The sequence below is a fragment of the Harpia harpyja genome, chromosome 14 (assembly GCF_026419915.1).
Source record: "Harpia harpyja isolate bHarHar1 chromosome 14, bHarHar1 primary haplotype, whole genome shotgun sequence".
In the NCBI taxonomy this organism is placed as follows: Eukaryota; Metazoa; Chordata; class Aves; order Accipitriformes; family Accipitridae; genus Harpia; species Harpia harpyja.
In genome coordinates, this window is record NC_068953.1 from 4,885,609 (window position 1) to 4,904,719 (window position 19,111).

The following is a 19,111-nucleotide window of genomic DNA, read 5'->3' on the forward strand; positions in this document are numbered from 1 at the left end:
GGAAAAACAAGGCAAGATGGCCTAAGCATGAAACTTGCAGCAAAACATTTCAAATAACCATCAGCACCTCCTGCTTTTTACAATATTTATCCATACTATACTAAGTAACAAAATTGGCTACAACAATATTAACTCTTAAAAACATGTCAAAACAGCTTAACATTCTTAGGCAATATACACAAAGTTCTGACTGCAAATCTTTCCCTTTTTGGTTAAAAATTACAGCATGCATTACTGAGCCTCCCATATTCCCATAGCTGTGAAAATAATTTACCAACTGGTGTGAAACAAACATAGCTAAAACAGCAAGCAAATTCAAAGATGCTTTAAAAAAAAAAAAAAAAGATATTAGATGCTTTAAAAAAAAAGAGAGAGATTAAAATTGTTTATGATTCATAGTAGCTGAAATCTGCAGTAATTGAGATGATCAATGTAAAAAACATAGGTACAGAAAAAGCAAGGAAAGAGACAAGACTTGGCAGATAACTGGGGAATTCAAAACAATTACAACTTGTTCCTTTTTATTTCTAAACTCTAAAAGGCATAGACTATTTTATGATTTTGTGATTGCCTGGTTTACTCAAGCCTCTAGACATCACAACAGAATTAATAGTTTAATGATGTGATACAAAAAAATTGAAGTAAAAATAGAGGTCACTGAAATTCACGAGTGAATCTGACTCACAAGCAAGCTAAATTCAATGAAGAAAGCTGAATGTTTTTTTTAAATTTCCAGTTACTTCTCACAAAGCAGAGCAAAATCCATATATATATAAAAATATATATATTTGCTTCTTAAGAATTCCTTACCCAGTCAATAGAAACCAACTTGTACAGCTTAGTTCTTAAATTTAAAGACTAAATTAATCTCAACAGAAGCATCATTTCACCATTACCTTGTTGCATGGCAATGTTAATTAGATGTTCCAGAATCAGGTAAACATTTTGCTTTAATATATATTAATAGCTTGTCAAATAATTTTTACCTTTCGTTTCTTGTGGCAAACTTTCACAAGCAGTACTTCCAGGGTTACAGAATTTTGTTCATTCTCTGAGTTTTGTGATGGCTTATCTAAACAGAAAAATATTTTTAAGTTCTGAAAAAGTGAAGATTTATTCAATGGTGTAAATCCACCTGTAATTACTTTTTAACCATAGGTACCTCCAGGCACAAAGACCTCTAGTCAAATTCTAAGTTTCAATTCTCCCCAAACTTACTGCAAATTCCCACTTGAGAATATATCCTATCCTAACTATTCTAATACTAGCAGATTAAAAAGCACAGTTGATCTCCAATGTTTAAAAGAGTAAGCTTGCTACCTCTGGCATTGCCAAAACCATTTTATAGCAGAGAAAAACAATACAGGTAGGTTTAAGGAAAGTCAGAACACACTAATAACAGATGAGTCAAATTATTTCCTATAATTTTTTTCTGTACAGCTTGCAAACCTAGAATTTGGTTTGCATCAAAACTTAAGATCCAGATGCTATCAGATAGGAAAACAAAACAAAATGAAAAAAAAACAACCTTTAAAGATTATTCAAGGTTAAGTATATGCACAATAGCTGTTAAAGGACTCTTGGAAGAACCTGAAAAAAAAAATCTTAGAAAATAAGACTTGGCTTCACAGTCTCTGCACTATAAATTTCCTAGAGCCTGGAATCTTCAAAACAGCTACTAGCAGCAGTATGATCAGCAATGCCAATTAAGAACTGCCTTACAAAAGAAATTTCACTATATAGTAAGAGAACCTTTCATCATGTGAATTCATGTTTATCTGGAAATGTGCCCTCATATAGAAAAAAAAGATAAATCTTGATTATATATCTGGTTAAAAACAGTTTGTGGAAGAAATTCTGAAAAACAATGATCAGCCAAAACTGAGTGAATCTATAAGAACTTATTTCTGCTCTTTTAAAATCTTACAAATATCATTATGGGCTTAAGTTAAAAAGCACAATGGCTTCACCTTCGTCCATGTCACAAAGAATCTGACATTCAGTGAAATACTTTGTTATGCTCATCAGATAAAAAGAGCAAAGCATAGTAAAGACAACATAACCCACACCACCTCACTTGCTTTCCTCCTGACAGCATATCCACATTGAACAAGCTTAATGTGTTTCAGTTGAGAGAGAGTTCTGGTAACTCATCTACAGACACTAGCAGTTTTATGAAACAAAGGGATTTTTTTTTTTTAATTATAAACATGAGAATTTAGAAATCTTCTTAGCAAATACAGCAACTCAGGGGAGGGGGGAGTACCCAACCAAAACTCCACCACCCTCTCAGTTTCAAGAGTTTCTAACATAATTTATATCCAGACAAATAAGCATATTTATTGTGCCAGGTTCATTAATTTAAATATTTTCTATATTTAATATTCACTATAGCATACATCACTTATGTTAATGATATCCTTTTCTATGGTACAAATGACCATCAGGCTTTCACTGTATGTAGTACTTGCTTGAAGTGAAAGGTTTTTATAGTTACCAGTAGAGTTGCGTAGTCTAAACATTCAAAAACACAAAGTCAAATATATTAACATCTTTAATATCTACTACAGCCCATATCTGTGTAAGACCACACCGTAATAGAAAAGCAAGGTCTGCCAGCAAGATCTACGGAACCACTATCCTATCTGCTAGGTATTTTAAGTTCCATATGTGAGGTTTACTACTATGTACTGTCCCAGAAGCAATACATTTTTAAGTTACATATTTGAATTTAAGACACATCTGCATACCCTTTCCTCCACCTTTATTATATAATTCTCTATTCTTATCACCAGCTGCCCCAAAACTCCTTATCTTTTGTGGTTTCCCAGCATAAATACCAAAAGCAACATACAACATGAAGTTCCTCAGAGCAGAAACAAGATGAATGCTATCCACTGAGACCAGCAGTATTTTGAAGTTCCAGAAGCAGAGTGTTCCTAATATGCAGATTTGAAGAACTTTCTCAAAATAATACTACAGTTTAATAAAGAAGCGATTCTGAAATCTAGACATTTGCAACTTTAACTTTCAAACATCTTACTGAATAGATCTGGTTAAGCACAAAATACTTTAAGAGAACATAACTTCCAGAAAAAAGTACAAAACCTGTTACATAAATTTTATTAGCTTTTACATCCAAAGACTAAGATGCCATTCAGAATATTTTTAACTGAAAAATTAGAAACACCGCTTTATTTTAATAGATAAACAGCTAGGCTTTTTTCCAGGGAAGTAAAAAGACAGTTAATTTACCCATGCCCATACAGCACAAAGCATGTCACTTCTGCTTTCGTTAAAGGAACAGAACCCTTCGCGCTGGTCTGGGAAGTCCAATATTCCGATTTTGAGAGGTAAAGCCTTATGTGCATAAAAGACACAACAGAATGACTGCAAATCACTAAAACATGATTTCTGTTGCTTTTATAATCGCTGACATGGCCTGTGCCTCATTTCTAGGCTCTACCTGATAAAATTTATTCTCATGCTTCTATTTTAAATTAAAAAACACTGAATCTTCCAACTATTTGAAGGCTGAGGTTTTTTTTTTTAAGCTACTTCAAATATACCAAAGACACACTCCCATAAAATCACTTTCTTCAGGAGCTCCTCAAGGTCTGTTTCAGTTTGAATGGATGATGCCTTGAAGTATTTCTCAAAGTCACTGTTTTGACTAAAACCCCGGAAGGCTTATCTGCTTAACATTACAATTATGCTAAGTGTTATTGAAAGTATTGGAACTAATGGGACAGTCTGAACTTAAACAAGTTAAAATCTTCATCCAAACAGCAGAGATTCAAAATATTCCAATATTCCCCTCAAAGATCTATACTAATTTCAAAGGTGCTATACAAATTAACAGTATAATGAATGAATTAGCAAACATACCATTTTTATGGAAGAACCCAGTAAACGTAAGTTGCAAATGAGCAGACAAGCTAAACAGAAAAAAAGAAAGGAAATGTTAGAACAAGTAAGTATTTTCTTCTCACAGCAGCCACTCCACTCTATTCACTGATGTTCAGGACAGGCCTACACAAGAGGCAGAACTTGTAATGAAGCGGTCCATCTTTCTGACTTGGAAACTGCGTGGATACAGCAGTTGCAATTGAGGCAAAGTTGTAGACCAGTTTTCTCTTTACAGACTGATTCTCTCTATGTATTCTGTGACTTGATACATTAAAAAAACGCAACAAAGTAGAGGTTTAAACACTACAGTAGAAGGGCACTGTCTGACGATATGAGATCTTGCCTTCACAGGCAGGCAAACACATTTCCTAGACATTCATTAGCAAGAGACAAGTTCTGGTGGAAATTTTCTAGAACTTCAGCCTGAACCATACACTTGGAATAGATTTTTTTTTTTTTTTTTTTTTAAAACAAGTATTTTAAGTTTGGTAAGCAGAATCTTTACAATGGGAAAGCTACAGCCTTAGAAATAAAGATTATCAGTCACATCAAGTCCATATCATCCATAACATATGCAATCAAAATAATAATTGCATCCATTTTGTTTCACCAGGCTGCAACTCATAGCCTAGACTATTCTGCTGACTGTAGACCCATATTATTTCCAATTGTTATATTCAGAACGCATTTTGGCTTAAAGCAAGTATTCAAGAACCTTGATTAAAATGGGTCTCAAAACCATGTAGTATTTCTGAAGTACATAGTATTGAACAAAATATCATCTGTTACACTAGAACACCAGATAGAATTTTGAGCACCTTCACTGACTTCTCAGGAAGATACAACCTGACATTCAACGTCTATTTTTAAACACAAACATTCCCAAGAGCACCAAGATGATTAGTCAAAGTGCCCAACAGCTTGAGCATTCAAAAGATTGCATCTATACCAACTTGCATCATGCATCCATGTTACTTTTCCAGACCAATTCCAGACTAAAGTATGTTTTCTAATAGTTTTGAAAGCACAAACCCCACACAAATCAATATTCTATTTGGTTTCAACATGGTCCTTATCCTTAAAAAGGGAATATTTACCTAGCAAGTATCCACAATATATGGAGCAAAAGATAATTAAGAAAAATAATATACAGTAAATCTATAAAACCTCTTAGAACACAAATTTTACAAATTTGTTTCAGACTAAATTCTATCTAGCATGGTTGCCTCTGAAGTAATCTAATTATTTGCAAACACTATGGAAAAAGAACAGCTGGTTAAAAACCAAGCAAAAAAAAATCTCAACAGGTCTTCACACATTCCAGCAACATAGGTTAGTCTTTAAAATGTCTGGTTTTGTTTTAAAATTTCCAGAATGCTTTGCATTTCATCATCTATTCAGTATGTTAAATAGAAGTATATTGGCAAATTATCTAGTCTTTCTACCAAAAAAGAACACAAAGCCAACCTGCAGGACTAAAACGGACCTCTGACTGAATTGTATAGATTAGAACAAAATTATTCTGTAAGTCTTACAATGGATTGGTTCATTTCCATCATACATACTTTCACAAAGAGCTTAGGTGTTTAACTAATTCATACAGAAAGAATACAATTTTTAACAAATTGTTATGGTCATCATCTATCGCACTCAAGTATCACAAACACATTGTATGCCACATCACTTCTCAGTGAATAAGCTTTTCATACCATTTTATTTCAGCACTAGGAAATGCATCAAGAAACAACAGACCAGGCATATTTGCTATGCCTTCTCTTTGCCATCATTACAAAGACAAGCTAAGATGAAAATGAACTGAAACACCATTCCCAAGTTTCACATCTCTGCCGAACTTTGACTTTTGCCAAGTACAATGTCAAATTCAGCAAGAGTTCAATATTTGTTTCTGATGCACAGTAGTAAGACCTGGTAAAATATGAGTTGTAACCAACATTTAAGTGTGTTACATAATTTAAAGTAAACTCTTGTGGAAAAAAGAAAATTAACATGACAAAACCAATAGGTACACCAGTATAAAGGTAATCACTATTTCACAATTAGAATTCAGAGTAAGCCGCCCCCAAATGACAATTTCATATGGGATTAAGACTTGGAATTATCTATTTGTTAAAGAGGGAACACTGTTATTCAGATCAAACTATGCAAAGGTTCAACATGAGATATATGTGGAGTCAGACCACAAGAAAAATCTCATAATATGCAATAGTTCTCACAAGAAAATTAGAAGGGAAAACTGTAAGCTTTACAGCCTTTAATGAAAACATTTTATAACTAGTTACCCTATTATGGCTTGAGATGGGTAAGATCTTTAAAATACTGTTAGAATTTTCAGGGTTTTTTTGTTTTGGTTTGGGTTTTTTTGTTGTGGTTGTTTGGGGTTTTTTTTTATGTAACTATGAACATAAGGTTAAAAATAGCAAGTATACAACCACATAAACACCAAATAATATAACTTCATGGTATTTTCCCAAATCTGCCTTTTTTTTTTTTTTTATTCCAGCACACACAGATTAGTTACTGACATAACTGACAATCTTAAAAAAAAAAATTAAGGCAAATACCTATTTGAGGCTTCTATACACATTTGAAGAAACAGCACAACGAATATTGAAAATTTATCCTGATGCTGCTTTTCCCAAGTTAAGTAACCACCACACATACACACATTTTAAGATTCTGAAAGCACCATTTCAAACACTAAGTACCTTGCTTCTAATAATTACTCTTCATCACTTTTTATTTTATCAATCAAAAAGACTTTTGATTTAGCACATGCATGTGTTCATTTGCACATACACACGCAAATATATATGCAGGACAGTACCTGTGAGATTCTTGTTCTCCCTTCATTTTCTCTACTTTTGATAGCATGTCATCTACTTTGAATGTTTTCCTATGAAGAAAAAGCAGAAAGAATAGTTTCACATAGCCACTATTCCCATAATATATAACAAGAAAATTTATTCAGTCTAAATTTTGACTTGGTTTTCAATCTTAAACTGTCTATGTATACAATTTTAGCCTTCTGTTCAGAAAGCACCCTTTTTATACCTTTTTAGGGACACAACTGCAATACTGCTTCTCAAGCAGTATCAAAATAATACAAAGAATTAAAACCAGACCTTTCAGAAGTAATCCTACTGCTCATTGGAAGTGTCATTTAACAGCACCATATGCAAACCTTGCAATGAACATGTCTAACCACATTTCAGCTCTGGTCAAAGAAACTCTTCCCATTTTAGTGACACTTATACCTACTAGGAATTTACGTCTCAGCTCTTCAGTCATTACTATTGTAATCTTGATAATAATAATGAAAAACACTTAAAACCTTATCTGACAAAACAGTTAAAAATCTAATTATAAAAAACCCCCTTCTTTCTCCACAAAGTTATATTAAATGGACACAATACAAAGAATAACAAATTCTGAAGCTGCTTCTAGAGCATGCTCACAGGAAACGGGATGACGACAACAACCAATGACAACAATGTCATAGAAAATAATCACTTCAAATCATTTCTCTCCAGAATTCTGACATCAGTCTGTTCATGCTCATATGTTCAGCCTGTTCTACCATACATACAATTTAATGTTCACTGCTAAATAAAGTTCCCTCATGAACAGAAGTTACTCAATAGTTTCCAGAACAATCTTTCAATTTTTCTTTAAAGGAAAATTAGTGCTTGGACCTAGATGCCAACAAAACTGGACTACATTAGATGACAATGCAAGAACTGTGAGGGCATCCTTCCTTTACATTTATACCTTAGAAAAATGAACTAAGAAGAACATAAGCTGTTGCCAAATACTGGATTTCTTGCGGGGGGGGGGGGGGGGGGGGGATGACAACAACGACATGCTCTGGGGAAGTGGGAAGCATCATCTACAGAAATACCCTGACTGAAGAAACACTGATGTCATACATTGCCTACATTCAGCATGTAATGCATCTGAACGATTTAGTTACAAATCACATGGTGGCTAAATGGTAGCACTGGACAAGAAACACTACACAAGTACAGGGCTGCAGTCAGATAACAAGGAGAAAAATAATCATGATTTGTGTAGCAGTCACTGATTCAAAGCTCTACTCAGACTAAGGTTCACACAGATGACAGATTCAAGGACTACATGAAGATGTGGGATTATCAAAATGAACATTGAAATGCTCAGCTTTAAAGCAAGAGATGTTAAGAACAGAGGAATTTGTTGAAATTTTCAGATTCTAAGGTAAAAAAGTCTCTGCGCGCACTCTGCCCAAACTCGTCAAAATCAGCCATGGTTCTGCAGAACAGCAAGTAGTACACTTATCTTTAGGAGGCTTTCTTCAGACTAAAGAATTGCTTAAAACAGCTCTAGATCAAAGTTATGTCATGATCGCAATATGAGCCAGAAACCAGCTAAGAGACAAACATGTTTCAGGAATGGGGGAAAGTTTAACAATCTTTCATAAAATATACCAATATCTGACACAGCTTGCATTTAATATTTGTGAGCATTATTGATCCAAAAAGAACAATGACACAACCTTTCCTAATTTCAAACTCAGGTTAGTCACAACAAGAAGAGCCCTCCTAAAAAAATCTTTCAGAAAAACTAAAAATAGTAATCAAAAAACCCATTAAATCAAAATTATTGCCTTTGAAGTTAACTTGTAAGAACATAAAAAAATTACAGAAACTCCTTTAAACTGAATTACTATTTTTATGTTACCATGTTCCCATGCATAACAGACAAAATTAAGTTTTTGTAATAACCATCCCCAACACCCAGGATTTTCAAGACAGCATTTACTTGTGCTACTTGTGCTACAAGTATGCGCATCTTGCGCATTCCTTTCTCCACCCACTCTTATTCCAGTCAAGCACAGTAATAATTAACAAAGTATTAAAAGTCACATCACACCATGCCATTACTCTGCCAATAAATAAAAAAATTATTCCTTTATCCAAATACTGTGTGGGAAGCAACTTTTATTAACAGTTAGTAACTTCTTTCCAATGCCATCATTTGGTCTAATAATATAGTAACCTGAAGACAGACCCACAGGTGGAAAGCCCATTTCAGTTCTCCATCAAGTATCACTTGACCAAAGCATATTACCTCTCCAATGATACGCAGCAACTTCAATACTTTTTTAGCCCAAGTTGACACATACCCATTAACTTATTCCCTATAACCATTTCTCTATACTCGAAGCATTCTGGTCTTTATAAACACACGGACCAACAACAATGGATAATTTGTTGGTAAAAATGCAGTATTACTTCCCTACCTCCAAGTGATATATTTGTCTGGCATTTTTCTCAGACTACCGCAGAGCTAGAGATAAAAGATGTGGAGCTATAACTATTATTGTGATAGTTAAGTTCTATAAAGTTTGGACGTAACTTCTTTATATTTTACATATGATACTATTTACTGAAATGGCAATCAAAACAATGATCAGCAATTTAAAAATGGCAGAATTAAGAAGTTCTACGGGAATAAATAAATACACATGTACAGTCACAGTCCACATAAGCAGACAAACAATGATGCAGTTCTGAAAGATACTTCTTTGCAAAGAGAACTCTACTAACATTTTCAATGAAGCTAAGTACATAAATTTTTCCTAGTATAAGCCTCAGGAAGATCTTCTACTCTAGTTCGGATATTCTTCCTCTTTTAAAGCTGCTTTTTCACCAGAATAACAGGATCGCATACCTTAAGCATTTCTTTTGAATGAAGAATGGCAATTAAGGTCTCGTGCACATTTGAAAGCATTTACCAGCACAGATCAGCAAACAACTATCCTGCTAACCTCCTCTGGAAGTTCAGTTGAGACTGTTCTGCCACTATATCTAAGTAGTCCAAACTACCTTTAAACTACAACTTTTGTGCTTTTAACTAGGCTGAAAGAGAAGGACCACAGTACAGATAGAGCATGGAAAGGTGGGAGGGGGGAACCTGGGGAGAACACCACACTTCTTTGCAATTATTTTCTGTTTTTTCACCTCAACTAAGCTAGCTCACTTCTGTTGCGTTATTGTGTTTTTATAAAGAAAACATACTGAAATGTTTTACTTAATCCTCCTAGACCTAATTACCAGAATGATTTCAATAAGTCAGCATTGTCAGAAAACTAGTGAGTGAAATGGCTATTAATCTGTCTGTTACTAGAACACCAACTAACCAAAATCACAGTTCTAAAACAAAGCATTAAGGGAACTAGTAAAAATCAGTATGTTTCAAAGAGAAACTAAGCATTACTTGTGCAGTTGAATTTGAACTGGAATTTGGAACAGTGGACAACACTATGTACATGCAAAGTACCGCTTCTTGTTTCCCAGCAACTACAACAGATATCCAAAGAAACAGATTCAGGTAAAAACATACTAATTCAATCAAATATAAGTTAATATAAGTTATAAGCAAGAACCTCCTGTTGCACACTTCTAGTTAAAAAAAAAAAAAAAAATTAAAAAACCAAAACACCCTGAACATTATTTCTTAAAAATCTGGCATTGCTCTGGTTTAAAATAAGCAATCAATTCACATTGGTAACTTTTTTACAAAAGAAGTAAGCAGCAACTTATAGTTTAAAAAAAAAAAAAAAAATCTGATCTGTACCTGTCCTAAGTACCTGAAGTTGTACATTATGGATTCAGTTTTAAGAAAAAGTTATATTGTCGCATTAAAGCTAATGGCAAGAACATTAAACAATATCAAAGAGATCCAAGAATATCAAGTGTAGCTTCTTTGATTTAAATAAAAGTGTGCAAATTCTACTGCTCAACAAATCATTCAAATACTACCTTCCTTAGATACAAATATAGTTTAAATTAGATTTGTCTGCATAATCTGATTTTATTGCTATTCCTTATGCGTTCATGATTAAGTATTTCAGTTCCACAGCAACTGTTTCCAAGTGATAAGATCTTCAGCGTTAAAATATTTTAAAATAAGTGTTCAGGCTACAAAAAAATCCAAAGTGTAACAAATGATCTTCAGTGAGGGGGGAAGTAACTGAAAGGATTCTGCTAATAAATAATGTACGCTGCACTTTTCATTCTGCAGTATTTATATATTTTAAAGTCTATTGACATGCAGCTGTAGCACCTCACATGACAAGAATGACTATTTTGCAATGTCAAAACTGGAGCCCATTTCTCAGATGTATCCAGTTCAAAGCAACCTTTTTAAAGTGTTTGCTGGATTTTTTGTAAAATCCTATAAACTGACCTCCTTCATTTTTCAGCTTTTAAAATAATTACAGAAATAATTACTGGATCTTTCCAAGACTAATTAACAAAACCAAAAGTTTTGTTTGGTTTTTTTGTGTTTTTCTTTCTTAAATAAGCGGTTAGGTTACAGTTTAAAATCGAATGTTTCATATCATTATGATCAAGCAACACTGATTACAAGAGTTCAGATGTTACACAGTTTTGTTTGGTTTTTTAAGACGTTCTCCCCCAAAACAGAAAACAAACATGAGAGAATTAGTTAGGATTCTGCAGATAATTATCCACATTCGAGTACTCCCAGTTTCAACAGAAGCCACAAGCATAAAGTCACACACACCCTTAACGTAGCAGAGAAGTTCTTGGGTCTCAGAAATCAACTGTAACGTGATTTATGCATTTTTTAATTCTTCAAAAAGAAAAGGTCATGTTTTACACACCTCGTGAAAAGAGGATGTCACCCTCCACTATTTTTCAGACTTCTGCTACTTTATTAACTTTTTAGGATTACTTTTCAAAAAACGATTTTACCTTTTGATATTTGTTCGGGAGTTTCTGTGGGACATGTAAGTGAGAGTCCTGTGCAAAAATATTGGCTGCAGGGGAAGAAAAAAAAAAAAAAAAGGTTATGGTTTAATTAAAATTTCCTGCAAGTCCAAAGTAAAGGAGTGATAAAGACCAATTACTCACTGCTATTAGATTCCGGGTACGTAGAAATCTGTATATTTGTGTTGGTTCTAAGAAAAAGAAACACATGTTATCCGATATAGCTTATACCTCCAGAAAGACAGTCTTATAATGATAAAAAAGTATCTAATTTAGCACGTTGATTTTTTTTTAACAATTATCACAAAAGTCATCATTTAAGCGAAGCATCACAATGTCCAAATAACTCCAAGTTAACAAGTCAAAAGTTACTGCATCTACTGTATAACACAAAGCAACTTCTTGTTTAAACTACCATAAATCAGTAGTCACAACTCAACTATGACTGCTCTTGCTTTCTACAAAATGTTTCTTACAGGCTTTATATCATGAAAGGCCAGAAAAAATATCTCAACATATTACAACCTATTGTCAAATAGGTAAGTTTTGTTCATGAAGTTAATGAATATATCTGATATGATACCAAAATAGTATACTAAATTTACATAGTTGGTCAATTTGGTATCTGATTATTTTATCCTTCTGGAAACTACCAAGGTCACTTGCACAAGGTACCAAAACAAGAATAGGGACTGTGAATTGACTAGGACAGATAACAGATCATTCTAAGCTAGGAAATCCATTTCCAAAACCTTTTACATTCAGAGGATCAGAAAAATGTTGATTCTGGTAAAGCAACTACTGTTTCAAAGTGCAAAGAGAAGGAGGATAATACAGCCATACGCAATACTGACATGAAAGGGTAGCATCATTTGAAATAGGTGTAGTAACCAAAGTTCAAAAGATCAAGACCTGCCTACAGAAAAGAGGACCTTCAGTTTAGTTTTAACCAATTCAGTTAAATCAGGACAAAAAAGGGTTTTGTCTGGATCAGGTTATATCTAACAAGAATTCCAATCTAAGCTGAAGTACACCGTTTTTAAACTGAAATAGAAGCCAGCTTCACTAGGTAACATCAGCAAGAAACTTGGAAATTACTTGATAAAACACATTAAGTGGAGAGAAAAAGACAGAGAACGGAGAATGCCTTGATGCCCAAGCTAAGGATGCTAACATTGCCTCCATTTCCCACATGAGGAAAACAAACAACTATCTCTTTTTTAAGAAATATGAAACTTTATTTTCATATGACTGGAAAACATTTATTTCAAGTAGCTGGAAACCTTATCGAAATTTATGGAATTCTGCGATTAGAAGTAAAGAAGGACAGCCTTTTATATCCCTTTATCCCTTTTTAAAAATATGATTCAGCTTTATTTCTACACTTATGAATGTCAGACCCCAAAGAATCTACTTGTAGAGACACATATTATTATTAGAGATGGAAATCTTAAAATGATCCCAGTATTACCTTTCAGAAGCCTGATGAAAACCAGTAAAATTCTGCTTAATGCAAATTAACATAATAAAAATCCGTATTTTTCAAACCAAGATAACAGACAGAAAAGAAAGAAATTAAGAAACACGCACTTTGCTAGAAAGTGAAAATACAGAGCAGTCACAACTTTTAAAGAAACAACACGGGTTTTTTAGTCTCCAAAAAAACCATGACATAATTATAATTTAGAAACATGTGAAAACATTAAATTACATTCACAAAGGTGTAGTTTAATTTAAAGACAGTGATTTGCTGCTTCAACTTTACTTTTCCCAAGTAGAAAAATTCTGAAACACACTTTTCAACCTGCAGACAGACACATGTTTCACAAGCCCATGTTACTCAGCAAAAGCTTAAAATAAACCTTTATCTTTTTCTAGCATATGACCTTGAAAAGGGACAAAAACATTCAGGAAGAATGTGATTCGATACTACATGCATTAGGATTTTTTAAATCCAATATTTAGTCATTGCAGTTTTCCCGTAATATTCACGCTACAAAGTTAACACGCTGTACATGAGACATTTGCACTGTAACTTACTCCTGATCACTACCTGCACTGCTCTATGCTTCTCTTGTCTGACAGACTGAGGCATGGGCAAGACAGTTTTTCCCCCACCTCAGACAGAGACTGGGCAAACCTCTTAAAACTCATTTGCCACCTGACCTATTTGCCGCACAGTATTTATTGAATATATAGCTTTGTTAACAGGGCTAAGGTTCAAAGGACTCCGCATTATTAAGGATCTGAGACACCACCAAAAACTCCAACGCTTTCTCAAACACTGTCACTGTCTATAGCAAGTGAGTGCGACCAGTGACAGCACCGATCCCAGAACCGGATCACGTATTTAGCAAGGCACTAAAAATTTCTTTCAAATCCTAGCAATTGCACAGAAATCTTTTTTGGACAACGGAAGCTTGTTGCTACACCGTGCTTTTGAATCAGATTTCCATAAACAACTTTCTGGTGCATCCAAGGGGACTCTCCTCCTATGTGGAACCGCCACAGGGTGATGCGTGGGTCGCAAAGGTCAATTTCCAATAGGAAATCTCAACTAAGGGACAATTATTGCCAGACAAAGAAAAACCAAGTACAGTGAAGTCTTAATCACATCCTGCCCCTGAAAGGGGCTCGAAAGGCAGTCGCCAAAGAGGGAAGAGCCTCCTCCTTCCCAACTCCCCAGTGCCTCCAAGGGCTGTTAGAGGAGGGAAGGGAACCAGCCACCCCGAAAGCCTGACGGGAACTGTGACTGAGAAACCAAGTTCATCGGCTGGGCGCAGACACACACCCCCGCCCTCCACCCACCGGGCCCCGGCCCTGGGAGCCTCTCGCCACCCTGCCCGCACCCCGGCCCCCGAACCCCGCGCTTCCGCCCGAGACCCGCCGGGCCCCCGCACCTCCGGGGGAGCCCCCTTCCTCCCCCAGCCCCGCTCCCCTTCGCCCTCCTCGCCGGTCCCGGCTCCCTCCCTCCCCCGACCATGTTTACCCCCGGAAGCCCCTACTCTCCACAGCCCTCCCCTCCTCCTCCTCCCGCCCTTTCTGCGGCGGCCCCGGCCGGTCCCGCCGGCTCGGGCCCCCACTTCCTCCCCCGGCCCGGTACTCACTCTCGAAGGCCTGAAGAAAGAGCTCGTGGTCGGCCTGGATCTGCTCCATCTTCGGCTTCTTCACGGGGGGCAGCGCCGCCGCCGCTGCCGCCGCCGCCGAGGAGGCCGAGGAACCGCCCGAGTAACCGCTTCCTCCGCCGCCGCCGCCGCCGCCGCCTGCGGCACCACCGGATTTGCCGCCGGGAGCCGCCGCCGCCGCGGCGGAGCCCCCGAAACCCCCGCCGCCGCCGCCGCCGCCGCCTCCTCCTCCTCCTCCGCCGCCGCCGCCACCTCCTCCTCCTCCTCCGGCGGCGCCGCCAGCGGAGCCCGAGCTGGGCCCCGCACCTCCACCGTGCTTCTGAGGAGCCATGGGCCTGGCCCCCGAGAGGGCCCCGGCAGGACGGAGACCGAGCGGGGAGGGAGGGGGCGGCTGGGGCGGGTGGGGTGAGGAGGGGGGAGGGGAAGCGCCGAGCTCCAACTCCTCTAAGTCTCCTCCGCTCCGCTCTCCTCAGCGCTACGAACCAGCCGAACCCGACGACCACGACGCGCCCGCCTCCCCCACTCGCCCATTGGCTCCGAAGATGGCGCCGCACCGCCCCATTGGCCGGCGCGGGGCCCGCCCCCGCGTGACGCACGGATGGTTCTGGAAGAGTTTGGTTGGTCGGTGCGCTTCGCCGCTTGGCGCTTCTCCCCTCCCCCTCCTTTGAACTGAATTCGCGGGAAAGGGCCGCTCGCCCTCCGGCGCGGGGCATGCTGGGTAGAGCGGGCCGCCTCCGCCGGCCGCCTCCGCCTGCTGCCCCGGGGCCGCCCCTCGCCGCCCCCCGCTCCTGCCCTCGCACCCTTCCTCCGCTGCTCTGCCCGCCCCCGCCGGGCTGCGCGGAGCTCCGGGCTTTCCGTGTCCCTTCCCCGCGGCTGTGCCCCGCGCCACGTCCCGGTGCCTCCGCGGCCGCGCAGGTAGCTGGTGCCTCTCTCGCCTGAGGGAAGCCGCCCCCTGCGCGGAGGCGCAGCTGAGGGGGCCGCTCCGCTGCCCGCAGGAGCTGGGGCTCGATCGCGGAAAGAGCCAAATTAGTCGAAGGAGAAGCTTGGGTATAAATCGGTGTCGGGTTTGTGGTTAAAATGGTTATACCGGGTCGGACGTGAGGTCCTGCTGGCATCCCGTAGCTTTAACCTTAACTAACCATGAGGTTTCCTCAGAGGACAGCACAAGAAATCGCCTATAGGTGCAGGGAGACTTGAAGTCTGAGGTAAAATGTTTCTCTCCGGTTTTATTCCCGCCTTTCTCTGCTTAACGAGGACCCACGGAGTCCTCGGGGAAATAAAAGTTGTGCCACTGTCGCTACCTCCAAGGTCTTGACAACTCCCCGCCTGTGGCTGAGCACGCGTTCAGGATCAGGCCTTCAGAGCAGGCTCTCAGACTATTTCACATACGTGATAAAACATAATAAAGTCCAACTGTGCAATGGGAAAATTCAGCACTGGCTTTATTTAATCAAGTCCTTATCAGTGGTGCGGCAAACGGTACAAAAAAGCCTTTGACAGCCATCCTGTTCTATTTGCTTTCTTTTGCAAAACTTTTCAAGAGTAATTGTATAAGGTAGGGTAAAAATAGTCTATGTGTGGAATACAGCCTTGAATTTTGATACCAGATACACCTGTGATGCTGGCACTATACAGTCTCGGTTTATCTTCTAATTCCTAGTGTTAAGGAAAATGAACTTAATGGTAAATATTGAGAGGAAAACCGTATATCAAAGTCAGACATGCTGTAAATGTGCCTTACATTATCAACAGAGCGGGATTCTAAAGTGATGCCTCAATTGTCTGTTATTAACCTTACTATGTTTTAAGAAAATGTATGTATATACAGCCCACACACATTCAGAGAAATGTCTTTAAGTCTTTATTGGCTACTATTTCTCCCCAGTTTGGTTTTGGTTTGGAGTTGTTGGGGGTTTTTTTGTTACAGTTCCTTGATATTTATTCTTATTTAATATCTGCAATGTTCATTTTATTTTTCAATTACTTCCCATCTTTTTGCTTTTTCTGCTGTACCATTTACATTTCATGTTTGTTTTGGAAATATCTTTTCTTCCCTTTTGCTTTCTTTTTTCAATTACTCTTCTTTCTTTCCTTCCATTTTTATCAGACATCGATGTTTTACATGCACACTTTTCTGTAATTTGTTTCAACCTTAATTTTCGTACATTTTTAGAATTCCGTCTTTGTCACCATTTTACCTACATTCTATTTTTCTTCCCTCCAAACAAAAAGTGATATTTCTAAAATATTCTGTTACACATTTTATCCTGCTTATCATAATTGTCTCTGCTCCGTATTCCAGTTTCTTGATCTTTTATTTCCTACTCAGTTTCTCTACAGCCAGCCACTCGTTGCTGAATATGTCTTTAATTACTTATTGGCAGCAGCAATGTTTGATGCACTGTACATTTCTGAGGACCTTACATGTAGCTGCTTTGCTCTTAATACCAGGGGACTTCCTAGTGAGCCTTCTGATGCATTGGGTATTTGCCAGTCTTCTGAACTTGTAGTCTAGATAGCAACAGTACACCAAATGAAGAGCATCTTTAGGTGATCAGAGGTTGATCTTGACGTCAGTGATACCCTGTGCCAACTGACAAAAGGTAACAAATATTGCAGTATGTGTGAGAAAGGCTCTTAAATGTTGTATAGCTGCAATTTTGTCCTTGGAAGTTGTTTATTGCCTAAAATCTATTCCTGTTTCCTCCCTACTGTTTACAAGCCTCTGCTGCTTCTGGTGGCTCATCCTTCTAAATTTCAAAACCAGGAGGAGGAGCCAGAGGGCAACTTTCCAAGCAGGAGTAAGAAAGATAATTAGACAATTAATCTCTGGCATTGGAGTCAGATCTGCTTGTGAATAGAGGAACTAGGGATGGGACTCTAGCCTTGAGTGGGACAGGAGTGCGCAACACAAAATGTGTGCACGTGAGCCCGCTGGAAGGATAGGACTGACTGCCAAATAGTAGAGCTTCAATAGCTTGAGCATGTTTTCCTTAGCTGGTAGAGAGACTCTTCATTTTCTAAGTTGTTTAGATCTGCTGCCCTGGGTTGTTCATATGTGCTTAAAGGGCGTAGAGTACTGTTGAGGTACGTTAAATTGAAAGAGCCTCAACAACTCTGAAATGTTGTATTTGGGGCTTCATAGTATGGATGGCTAGAAAGAGTGCAGGGCATAAAATAGCAAGTAACTTTTGTTTATTTAGCACAGTTAGAAGCAAGAAAATAAATATTCCTTTTTAGAAAGATGGAAATCATTATGGTTTCTTCAGAAGAAATGAGCTGTGGCATGAGACTGTTGTGTCCTTGACCTGCCTGGTAATACAGACCCCTATAGATTTTACAGATGCAGTTATTAAAAAATAAATACGTAAAAAAAAATTCTTGTATATATATACACCAGGTAACAGAAAGAAGTTGGCCGTATTTAGCAAATTACAGGGTATCTGCAAAGCTGGTGAAAATGTGTTTTCTAGTAAAGTAGTCTAAAAAAGACAAGCAGTGAAATAGTGTAGCTTACTGAAATTGATACCAACTCATAAAATTAAAAAAGTAAACGATGATGACAAGTAGTGTATTGTTTTGCTATAAATATAGAAAATTCCCTAACATAATGCAAAAAAGGGCAATTTAATAAGTTCAATATGATAAATGGAAGAAACAATAATTTGCAAACCAGGGTTGCTGTTGGAACAAACCCCTGGTAGTGAAAGCAGAAGTAGTTGGCAGAGGTGCTTTTATGATATGTCAGATTTTGTGTCCTGAGATAGCCAATCCATTCATGTTTTCATGTATTGTTAGTGGGATTTGCATTTGATATCCAAAAGATTAGATTTGTTTCCTGCAGATTGAAAGCATATGCTACTTCTAAATCTCTTTTTCCTAAGGCTTTTAGCAGCCTGTACGTACCCGGCATTCCTGTCATCTTGAGAGGCTAAACTGCAGCGATTTTCACCTCTTCGGATATGTATGAAAAAGTGCATGCATGTTTTATACCACTCTATGAATTTTTTTCTTCGTTTCATAGTTACATGCTTTTCTTGGTTGCCTGTAGTACCCCTATAGCCAGGCTACTTTCCAGCTTCCAGTCCTGCAAATTACTGTATCTCAGCACAGGAAGACTTATGTAGTGAATCCATTTTTAAAGGGGAAATAAATACCTGTATACTTGGAGCTCAGTCTAAATGAAAGTTCTGTCAGTACAATTACACTGTTTTCCTCACATATTTAAACATGGGTCTATCTATATAGATTGGTAGTAACTAACTAAATACTACTACAGATCTA

General features: G+C 38.0%; 1 protein-coding gene across 1 annotated transcript in view; it reads right to left on the minus strand.

Moving 5' to 3' along the window:
• SUZ12 (SUZ12 polycomb repressive complex 2 subunit) overlaps positions 1–15,319 on the minus strand; it is a 34,229-nt gene extending 18,910 nt beyond the window's left edge. Inside the window, exons 1-6 of the mRNA XM_052806971.1 lie at positions 14,810–15,319; positions 11,847–11,893; positions 11,688–11,752; positions 6,755–6,823; positions 3,889–3,938; positions 987–1,072 (exon numbers count right to left, since the gene is read on the minus strand). Of these exons, the coding sequence (XP_052662931.1) occupies positions 987–1,072; positions 3,889–3,938; positions 6,755–6,823; positions 11,688–11,752; positions 11,847–11,893; positions 14,810–15,158 (666 nt within the window). The 5' untranslated portion in view covers positions 15,159–15,319. The remainder of the gene's footprint in view (positions 1–986; positions 1,073–3,888; positions 3,939–6,754; positions 6,824–11,687; positions 11,753–11,846; positions 11,894–14,809) is intronic.
• Positions 15,320–19,111: the final 3,792 nt, after the last annotated feature.